The sequence below is a fragment of the Arxiozyma heterogenica genome (genome assembly GCF_036370985.1).
Source record: "Arxiozyma heterogenica strain weizmannii chromosome Unknown scaffold_7, whole genome shotgun sequence".
Classification (NCBI taxonomy): Eukaryota; Fungi; Ascomycota; class Saccharomycetes; order Saccharomycetales; family Saccharomycetaceae; genus Arxiozyma; species Arxiozyma heterogenica.
Genome location: NW_027042660.1, coordinates 22,504 through 34,628, shown reverse-complemented (window position 1 = coordinate 34,628; position 12,125 = coordinate 22,504). Strand labels below are relative to the sequence as shown.

General features: G+C 32.0%; 1 protein-coding gene across 1 annotated transcript; it reads right to left on the bottom strand.

Moving 5' to 3' along the window:
* Positions 1 to 3,873: 3,873 nt before the first annotated feature.
* On the bottom strand, positions 3,874 to 8,463 carry PWA37_004703 (uncharacterized protein; the record flags this gene model as incomplete). Its single annotated transcript, XM_064861180.1, has 1 exon — positions 3,874 to 8,463. One exon carries the CDS (start codon positions 8,461 to 8,463, stop codon positions 3,874 to 3,876), a length of 4,590 nt encoding a protein of 1,529 aa, XP_064716857.1.
* Positions 8,464 to 12,125: the final 3,662 nt, after the last annotated feature.

Genomic DNA, 12,125 nt, shown 5'->3' with positions numbered 1-12,125 from the left:
TATTACACATGAATAATCATTCAAATACAGAATAAACACAAGTTACAGCGAGTAATCTCCACTGCTAAATTAACACTTGGAAAAAAAGTGATTTTAACAATAAATTTGAAAGATAAAATCTCTTTTGAGCCATATATTGAAGATGATAGCTTACTAAATTTTACAATTGTAACATAAAACTACAAATATTTTATGGTAATTTGGATACTACAATATGAAAATTTGTTATTAAAAATAAGCAATTAAACGAAAGGAACAACATTTTTACTTTGAATTTTGAAAATTACCAAATTTAAGGAATATTGATGTCCTATATCTCTGTTAAGTGTAAATTAACCTTAGTATACTTGGCAATTAAAACTTGAAAAGGACTCTAATAAATAAATATCCTTAGTCGCTAGTAATTATTAAAACATCTCTATTATACGTAAAAGCACCAAATTCAATTCAAGATATAGCTAACTTACATTTATCTGAGTATTATTCAGTTTTGTGATTTGTTATAAATCTATTAAATCTTTTTAGTATTCCTAAAATAACAATAGCAATATACACTTGAATTGTTTTAATTTTCTTTTTGCCTCTAAAAGAATAAATATACTCACCGATATTAACGTCGTTACTATGTCTCTCCAAGATACTGTACCGTAATTAATTTTTGCTTTTCACTATGTTTCTAAAACAATACTTCTAATACCTCCTCAAATTTATAAAGCATGAAAATTTTGATGGTTTCGTAGTTATGTAAACATTTTCTTATTATCATTAGAATTAGAGCTTTTGCTCTTCAATGAATTAAAATATGTTCTTAGGACAATATGCTTTATAACATAATATAAAAGATGTTTACTTATATCTGTTAGAAGTGTTTTTTGTTTTTTTAAAGATCTCTGGATATCTGATATTCAACTGTAATAATATAAAAGAATCTCATAAATGACTGTATCAATTTTCCCTATTAATTGAATACTAATTAGAAATATGCTTGGGATAAATCAATTTGAACTTACAATTTCATTTCTATGAACTTCATTTTTTTTATATAATACAGGATACGACAATCTCTTGTTATACTAAATTCCTATGGGTCAAAAGATTTTGTATATATCATAATGAGTATGTTTTGGGCATTATTTCTGTTAACTATAATAAATATTTATACAATAATGAATCAACTACTTCTTATAGGTTGCGGATTGCATACATTCCAAACTAGAAGAAATGATTCACTTCCTAATACTACATAAAAACATTGATGCAATAACATCAACATCTAATACGATTAAAAAAATGAATGTCCAAATTTTTCTGATCAAAAACAACAGAAAAAAAACTGTTTTTCTTGCGCTGAAGTAATGAAAAAATGCATTTCTTTCGAAGTGAAAATAAAACATTTAACATAAACAACTTTATCTACTATGGATCGTCTTAAAAAACTTTAGCTTACGTATTGACTGGCTATTCTTCTCAACAACACCATATTAGTTTTCAAAGAAATTACAAACTTGGTATCCACTAGAATTTTCCAATCCATTTGAAACAAAAACAATAAATACCATGAATTATTGGAACAATAGCTATAGCATATTCCCCCTTGATGTCAAATCACAATTAAAATTCATAATTAAAACGTTTATAGTATTATAATTACCTCTGCTTGTTTGGAAACATCTATTAGCCCATTTTACGATGAAAGCAAGTAGAAAGTTTCATGTGAGTGAGATATTTCTGTTTTGCCCTCAACCAATTTTTATTTTGCTATTATGTGGTCGTTTAAAGGAAAATTTCTCAATGTTTGTTCCAAACAACAACAGGCAAGATGTCATGCACAAAAGTAGTCTAAAACAACATATTTGTGCCAGTTGCATAAATGTCAAAAAGGAAATTGCAAGATTCGAAAACAAAACTACTATTTACCATGAAATTATGCAATCTTAAATTCGACTACGTTATTATAGTTAAAAATGCCAAATAAGTGAATGCAAATAATTTCTAGGCTTTAGCATCTATTGCAACTGAAATATTTTGATAAATGATAAAGATTGGCAGTGTTGTATTGATGCTAACTTTAGCAAGTTAAACTTAAATCAGGTTCCATAGAGACAATAACTTATGTGGAGTTATATTTTAACACATATGATAGAATTGATGATTAGCACAGTAGTATTGAAGATAGTTGGTTTATCTTAGACAATAATGAATTTTATATCTAACATTTCTATTACTTGAGCCTTAGACAAATTGGATCTCCATTTTATTAAAAACTATGCAGAAAATATATATGGTGTTTATAAACAAACACACATTGATCCTTCACTATTTCTTTTTCTTGAAATATTTTCTTCAAAAAGTTGTTTTAATGATCTACAAAAATCACTTTTAAATAAAAAAGTAGTGATTATCTGCCTATTATTCAACAGTTTTGATAAGTATACTAATAATTAAATAAAAAGAAAATAAGGCAAAAGCTAGTGGATATTATTTTACAAATAAAATAACAGAGAGACTTTTCTTACCTATGGTTATAATATTATATATATCTAGAATATTTATTGCTATATCATAATAAATAGAATTCTAAAATTTATTAGTTCACCATTAAATAAATATGAAATCCAACCTTTATTAATGCGTTTAAATAATTTATATATTACAACATCCAAAATTTTTCACATAATACTATTAATACTTACAAATGAATAATATTTAATGACATAGTTTTTGGAAAAGATAATACAAAGTGAAATATTAAAAACTAATGGGTGTATATTATATTTCTATTATTTTGTATATTTTATTAAGTCTTAGGATATAATTAGATGTAAACATTTCAAGTATATATAATGACAGTTTGATATTATTTATTTCACACAATACATCATAACTAAAAGTTGGATTCTTATAATACGTAGTTAGATTTACAATAAGCTGTTAATAATCAGTGGTGTGTATTTGTTACTTGCTATATTGGCAATCTTACTTAAAATATACACTACCATTAGATTAATAATTAATTATACTCCCAGGAAGTACATTCCTATAATATTTAGTAACTTTGGTGGTTTCCTCATTAGAAATGTCTTCACCAAGACGCTGGATAGAGTATCACCAAGTGGAATAATTTTTGGTTTATTTGTTTGAACGTTATCGAGGTCTACCTGCTCAGGTAGTTCCACAAGGTCGATAGTCTCTGGGTCTTTCGATATTCCTTTTACTTTACTCTCATTCAGCTTAGTTCTCTTAGATATAGGGTTCCCATTCAGTATTTGATTCAAAGATACAGATCTTTTCATTTTTACATCTATTGGAGTAGTTTGATTGTTTTATATTGTCTCTTTAGAGTATCAAATATGATCATTGATATATTTCAGTAGGATCTTCAGATATTTGGTGTGTACGATAGCATTGAAGGATTCCATATAGATAGTGACGTATTCTTCACAACTGAAATGAAAAAAATATCGTCCTTGAGACGCATAAAGTTGTATTTAAGAAGGTCAATAACTTATACAACCCCTGTAGTCATGCTTTTTAGGTAAAGAAAAGAAGGCATCATGATGATGAGAATGAAGTAAACTACTAAGGCCATGCTCGTAGTAGTAGGACAAGATTCAATATTTTTAAGTAAAAATAAATTAGACCAACTAAAAGTGTTCTGTAAATAAATTATATTTAAAAAAAATATTTTATACAAAAAGTAAATAAATAAAACCGAGGTTAGTATAAAAAAGAGAGGCATTTGTACTTGTACTAATAATCAACAGGTGCTGTAATTTTTTTATACTAACATCAGACAATCACAATAAATGATATATTACAGCGTCTGCCAATTATTAGTACAAGTTCAAATGCCTCTCTAAAACAGTATCATAATTAGATCAAATGAATAAGAGCCATTAAAATAGCGCTGAATAGAACATCTGAGGTCAAACTAGCTGCCAAACCTTCATATTTTGCAACTGTAACACTTTCCGCAGAATTAGAAGAAGAAGTAGCAACACCTACAGATGGAACAACATTGGAATGGGCAGATTCCATGCTTACGTCTGAAGGTGCAGTAGCAGTAGCAGCAGAAGCTGAAACAGAACCTGTCTTAGCACTGTCTGGACATGAAGTAGTGTATGTAGTGATAACAACACCATCTGTAGTATAAACTGTGCTAACTCTCAATACTGGTTCGCCATGTAGGGCAGTTTGACCGTTTTGGGAAGAAAACGAAGAGGTAGCGGTGGATAGTGAGCAAATTGGACATTCAGTAACATCTACCATGTGTGTGCTCTTAACAGTAGCGGTTGTGACGGAGTGAGCAACATTTGTTTTAGCAGATGCAGCTTCACCAGCAGCATGTGCATTACCATTGGCACTAATAGTAGAACCATTACTGTTGCTTAGGGTAGATGTTGTTGCAGTAGTAGCTGATCTGTCAGTGGCATCCATAGCAGAACTATGACTGTTACTCGAGGTAGATTTCTTAGAAGTGGTGGTTGATCTGTGAGTAGCATCCATAGCAGAACTATTACCATAGCTCAAGGTAGATTTATTAGAGGTGATGGTTGACTTGCCAGTAGCATCCATAGCAGAACCACGACTGTTGCTTGAGGTAGATTTTTTAGAAGTGGTGGTTGACTTGCCAGTAGCATCCATAGCAGAACCATGAATGTTTGAAGTAGATTTTTTAGAAGTGGCTGTTGATCTGTCAGTAGCATCCATAGCAGAATTATGACTGTTTGAAGTAGATATTGTTGCAGTGGCAATTGACTTGTCAGTAGCATCCATAGTAGAACTATGACTGATTGAGGCAGAGTTTTTAGAAGTGGTGGTCGATCTGTCAGTAACATCAATAGCAGAACCACGACTGTTTGAAGTAGATTTGCTGGAAGTGTTGGTTGATCTGTTAGTAGCATTGATATTAGAACCATTACTTTTGCTTGAAGTAGATTTCTTAAAAGTGATGGTTGAGCTGTTAGTAGCATCCATAGTAGAACCATGACTGTTGCTAGAGGTAGAAGTGATGGTTGATCTGCCAGTGGCATCCATAGCAGAACCATGACTGATTGAGGTAGATTTTTTAGAAGTGGAGGTTGATCTGTCAGTAGCATCAATAGTAGAACTATGACTGATTGAGGCAGAGTTTTTAGAAGTGATGGTTGATCTGTCAGTAGTATCCATAGCAGAACCACGACTGTTTGAAGTAGATTTGCTGGAAGTGGTGGTTGATCTGTTAGTAGCATTGATATTAGAACCATTACTTTTGCTTGAAGTAGATTTCTTAAAAGTGATGGTTGAGCTGTTAGTAGCATCCATAGTAGAACCATTACTCTTGCTTGAAGTAGATTTCTTAGAAGTGGTACTTGATCTGTCAGTAGCATCCATAGTAGAACTATGACTGTTTGAGGCAGAGTTTTTAGAAGTGATGGTTGATCTGTCAGTAGCATTGATACCAGAACCACGACTGATTGGAGTAGATTTGTTAGAGGTGGTAGTTGATCTGTTAGTAGCATCAATAGTAGAATTATGACTGTTGCTAGAGGCAGATTTTTTAGAAGTGGTAGTTGATCTGTTAGTAGCATCCATAGTAGAACTATGACTGTTTGAGGCAGATTTCTTAGAAGTGATGGTTGATCTGTCAGTAGCATCAATAGTAGAACCATGACTGATTGAGGTAGATTTTTTAGAAATGGTAGTTGATCTGTCAGTAGCATCCATAGCAGAATCATTACTGTTACTTGAAGTAGATTTCTTGGAAGTGATGATTGATCTGTCAGTAGTATTCATAGCAGAAGCATGACTGATTGAAGTAGATTTCTTAGAAATGGTGGTAGATCTGTCAGTAGCATCAATAGTAGAACCATAACTGATTGAGGTAGATTTCTTAGAAGTGGAGGTTGATCTGTTAGTAGTATTCGCAGCAGAACCATAACTGATTGAGGTAGATTTCTTAGAAGTGGAGGTTGATCTGTCAGTAGCATCAATAGCAGAACTATGACTCTTTGAAGTGGATTTCTTAGAAGTGATGATTGATCTGTTAGTAGCATCCATAGTAGAACTATGACTGTTTGAGGCAGATTTCTTAGAAGTGATGGTTGATCTGTCAGTAGCATTGATACCAGAACCACGACTGATTGGAGTAGATTTGTTAGAGGTGGTAGTTGATCTGTTAGTAGCATCAATAGCAGAATTATGGCTGTTGCTAGAGGCAGATTTATTAGAAGTGTCAGTTGATCTGTCAGTAGCATCAATAACAGAACCACGACTGTTTAAAGTAGATATTGTTGCAGTGGTAGTTGATCTGTCAGTGGCATCAATAGCAGAACCATTACTGTTGCTTGAGATAGATTTCTTCGAAGTAGCAGAAGGGGTAGAGGATGACTTAGGTTTACTGGAAGTACTACTTGAAACAGATGCTTTCAAAGGCATGACATTTTCAGGGAATTCACCTTCATAATTACCAGGAGGTGCGTACTCACAAACAACATAATCACGGTAATAGGTGCCACAATATTTTACAGCACAACCAACCTCCTTGGTGGATCTCCAAACAACCTGTGTAAAATGTCCAGTTGCCATGGAAAAGCCAGGATGGCTGTAATTATAATGAGCAATTTCACTATACCAGGCGTCCACAGCAGCGACTGCATTAGGAAATCCCAGGGCAAGGTTTTCACCGTATGGACCATGAGAGTGCACAAGTCTACCAGATGAACAATCATAAACGGCAGCATACTTCTCAGCATATACAGCTAAAGTATTAGACCAGGTCAAATTACCAGTATCGACATGCAAAGCTCTCAACTTATTGTGTGCGAGAACAACAGCAGCCTGTTCTTCTGGAGTCAACGCATATTTAGTATAATCAGTAGATGTTGTTGCTGTGGTGGTTGATCTTTCAGTAGCATCAATAGCAGAACCATGACTGATTGAGGTAGATTTCTTAGAAGTGGTAGTTGATCTGTTAGTAGCATCCATAGTAGAACCATTACTGATTGAGGTAGATTTTTTAGAAGTGGTAGATGATCTGTCAGTAGCATCCATAGCAGAACTATGACTGATTGAGGTAGATTTCTTAGAAGTGATGGTTGATCTGTCAGTGGTATCTATAGCAGAACTATGACTGATTGAAGTAGATTTCTCAGAAGTGATGGTTGATCTGTCAGTGGTATCTATAGCAGAACTATAACTGTTACTCGAGGTAGATTTTTTAGAAGTGGCTGTTGACTTGTTGGTGGCATCGACACTAGACCCATTACTGTTATTTGAGGTAGATTTTTTAGAAATGGTGGCTGATCTTTCAGTAGCATCAATAGCAGAACCACGACTGCTGCTTGGGGTAGATGTTGTTGCAGTAGTAGCTGATCTGTCAGTAGCATCAACAACAGAACTATGATTGTTGCTTGAGGTACATTTTTTAGAAGTGGCAGTTGATCTGTTAGTAGCATCAATAGCAGAACCACGACTGTTGGTTGAAGTAGATTTATTAGAGGTGACAGTTGACTTGTCAGTAGTATCAATAGCAGAACTATGATTGTTGCTCGAGTTAGATGTTGCTGTAGTGGTAGTTGAAGTGTCAGTGGCACTTAAATAAGTTATCTGGGTTGTTGATGGAAAGAGGTCTGACCAATCTCCAAAAGGTATTGTGTAAACAGGGTTAGGATTTGATGTCGGAGTTATAGTAATTGGAGCTACAGTAAGAGTTTTTTGATGTTGAGACAGAGAACTCCACCCAGCGGCGTTGGTTATCCAGTCAAGTGTTGAGAGAGCATCAACAGTTTTATAATAAGCTGGTTTCAGAGGCATGACATTTTCAGGGAATTGACCAAGTACATTACCAGCAGGTAAGTACTGACACACAAGATAATAAGTACCGGGAGAATATTCTTGTGCAGCACAACCAACTTCCCTGGAGGATTTCCAAACAAGCTGTGTAAAATGTCCATCATGATACCAAACGGTAGGAGAGGAAGGATCGCTGTAATTATAAAAAACGATTTCATTAAACCAGCTGGCTACACCGTGGGTTAGAGGACCAGGTCCCGCGTAAGCGTTTGAACCAATATCGTAGTCGTAACTTGGAGGGTCTCCTACAATGTGAACACCACCACTGCAAACCCACCACGCAGCCCGTTGGGCCAAATCATCATTCCAGGTCACATTAGGAGTGTCGACCATCATAGATCTGAACTTATTAGTTGCCTCCAAAACAGCAGCCTGTTGTTCTGGAGTCAACAAACAACTAGCATCTCTAGATGCATTATACGGATCATTAAACATTAGTCCGTCCACTGTAACATAAGGACCCTCACCTTGAGTAACCGGTTCGAGATAACTAGTGGCATAAGATACTTGCGGTTCCGAATAAGTAGGAAATGATTCAATAGAAGTAACATAAGCTATTTGTGCCTTCGATACAGCAGAAAAAGCAGCTAAAAGCAGTGCCGCGCACAATGATAAGGCACTTGAGACCATTATATTATTTTCAAATATCCGAAATTATTAACTTTTCAGTAAAATATATAGTTTAGTGCGTATACTTTATGGCGTTAGTTTTTTGGTTATTTGAGGTGATTCACTTAGTTCGGTTATACTGGTAGCATCTGGGAGTATAACGAGATGATGCTCATGCCTGCAAGAAGAGAAGCAAGAAACGAAAGAATATTTAGACATAATCCATGGTAGTTTTATATAAAAATGTGCTCATGACTTGCAATAAAAATGATCGTCTAATAGGTTCTAAATTTTTGACTGAACCAGAATAAGATATAAATAAAGTTTTGCAATAAATCTTCAATGATAAAAGTGTGTAAAGGAGTAGAAACAAAGAATGAAGAAAAAGATCTGTAATCTTCAACAATTGGACTAAAAATCCAAGTAAAGCATAAAAACACAGCGTAGTCAATTATTCTGTTATGTCTAATAGGAAAAAGAATCACTTTGTAGTGATTTCTTTAAACGAAAAAGGAAACAGAAAATGTTGAGTCCTCAAAAACATTTCCAAATATAGAATTAAAAATATTGTTTATTGTTTAGACATTTTCACATTGCAGGACAATAGAATTAGTTTTGTCTAGATATTTTACTTTGGAAGAACATAAAAGGGAAAGTTTACAAGTTTAAGAATGGACAAATAGTTTTTTTCCTTTTTGCTATTGTGTTGGAAACAATTGTCTTTGTATTTGATGCAACGACAAAAAGAATAAAAGTGAAGAAAAAAATTACACAAGTGGGAAAAGAGACAATACAGACAATTCTAACCACACTATAGATATACATGTCTCTTTGTGTTCTATTTTTGAATTTTTGCCCCTGAATTATTTTAGAGAATCCCCACTCTTACAGGATCATCGCCCCTGATTAGTTAGTTATTTGGTGTCTATATCTCTTTTATACATATCACAATATTCTATAGTAAATCGATCTATAGAATGTTCAAAATTTATTACTTCATTCACAATAGAATATTAAAATTTTTGGCAGTGACCGTGGGATCGAATAGGAATGTATAATTTAAAAAAAGGGGTAAAGAATTTTTATTGCATTGTTACTGTTTGTACATAAGTTATATAAAGTTATACACTATAAGAACCATCAACAATTTTTTTTCTTTTTTTAGTTCGTATTGCAAGAATCAGCACCTTATATGACGTTAGCATGTAGTAATATTTTTTATAATATTCAACAAATGTAGTAAAATTGTTCTTTTGTTAACCAAGAATTTATTATTTAAAGTTATTATTGTTCTATTAGAACATCTATTATGATAGAGATCTAAAATATAATTATTCTCCTGGCAGATTTGGATCTCAATTAGACTTTTTAGTGTGATATTCCTATTTCCGATTTTTTCTCTTTTTTCTGATCTAGTATAAGAACAATATAATTTGTAAAATTCAAAATTCTCCATTTAGGTGGAGTATTTTTTCTCCTTTTCGGATACACAATATGTAAGACATGCAAGAGTACTATTGAACTAGAAAAAATGACGTATACCTTGTGGAATCCTTAAAATCTTTTACAATGTCGTTTAATGATAGCTATTTGGTTTAATTTTAAGACAAACAAGAAAAAAAGATGATTATTATTATATTCGACCTATTGTTATGATGTTGTTTATTTATACTAGGTCAAAGGGTGATAAAAAGTTTGTATCTTTTTAAAGTAGCAAGACTTGATAACAGAGCATTTCTTTTTGTTTTTTGTTTGCCAATTGGTGGTTGAATGAAATGACTATAATAGATAGTATACAATGAACTATTTTTAAGCATGTTTTTTATTTTTAGATTATGGGATTTATTGTTGTCCAAAGCATCTTCTTGTACTAGTATTTAGGAATATTTCTGTTAGTAACTGAAATGAGGTATTTTTATTCCTAAGTTTCGTGATATGTCTAAAAATGACAATTTAAAAACAACCCTAAAGTTCTATGGCTTTTGTAAAGAATTGACTTACAATTTAAAAAATAAAACCTAACACAAGTCCTTGGGACAAAAAATAACAACAATCACTCTAGGACGGTTGCTAACTAAAAAAAGAAATAAACTTTGTTGGTCATTTTGCTCGTGGAATTAAACAAAGTACATTCCAACAAATAAATGCTATAGATTAGATAAATACTGAAGAATAACCTTCTTAAAGAAGATAATAACTTGTTTTTTCTACTTACTTACTATATTCATATTAAAACAGGAAAATATAATTAATTCATCTTGATATGGGTTCAAGCAGAAAGTTAGTTTCTTTGTTGAGTTGCAAAACTATGTTCAAACCCTCGTTTGCTAGAAGAAGAGTTGAACAATCAAACTTGTTGTAGTTTTTCATTCTAAAAAAGTTAAACAATCAGACAAAAATTTGTCCAAATGTAGACAAAATTTAACCGGTTAGAAATTGGAATTAAGTATTTTTACTTTTGCCAAAAATTTTCTTTGCTTTTGTTATTACAGAATAATTGAAAAGTGAAATGAGGTTTCTGTGGTAATTGGTCTGAATGTGTGTTTACATGACAAGAGGATGTTTTTCTGTTTTACTGGAACGTACAAACAAAAAAATCTTTCATGAAAAAAAGGAAAAATTTGAGTTAGCTAAATATAAACAATAATAAATAAGAAAAATTTTCAAAGAAATTTCAATTTTTTCTAATACTTCCAATTTTTTTTATTTTAATATAGCACCACCAATTTGAATTCACATTACAAGTGTAGATGTTACTTTTCTGGAAATATAAAAATTCTTCATTCTGTTTTTCAGAAAATTACAATAATGCCAAGTTGTGTTTTGGTTACTGAAAATTCGTCATGCAGATAGTGTTGATTAGTAAGAATTGCTATTGCATCTTCATAATATTTGGATAGAACCAATACATGTATTAAACAGGATCGTGTTTCTTTTGGATGAATAATATTAGTATACATGTGTTTAGCGTTGGTGATCATATTATATGTCATTGTGATGTCAATATGTAGAGTAATTTCCCCTCGATCTCTTATTTTGGAATTAATAATTATATAAATGTAAAAGAAGCATACAATATAACGTAATTTATCCAGGTTGCAAAATTAATAAGTAAAGTCGTCTACTTATATGTGTTTACCTTTTGGCAATTTTTCATAATATATTAATTTATTTTGATTCTGTTTGATCTTGTCTCTGTAATATTGATTGTGCAAAACAAACATTTTTCTTCTTTGATATAATTACATGTTTCTCAAACCAGTAATATATCATTCCAGCAGAAATATCTATAAAAGATATTTTTGTTGTAGTCCAAATAGAGTTTAAAGTAAAAGTTAATGAGGATTCGCGAAATTTATATGATAAAAAACATCAGTATAGCGATTTCATAATGTTCTATTCGAGTTCAAACCAATTATTACTAGAGTACTATCAAATAAAAAACAGTATTTAGTATATTAGTAAGAAATATTTTTTATGACTAAAGATGAGACACTGGTTGTTTGGAGTGGTAGCATATTGCTTACTGTATGACACAGCGTTTTATTTCTTGGAAAGTCGTGGTGTTTGTATTTAATACAGTCATGACTTAACTTATTAGTAAATTGGATCTCTGGTTTATTAAAAACATATTAAAGTAATGTATATAATTATATAATATGTTATCTGCAAATATAAAATGA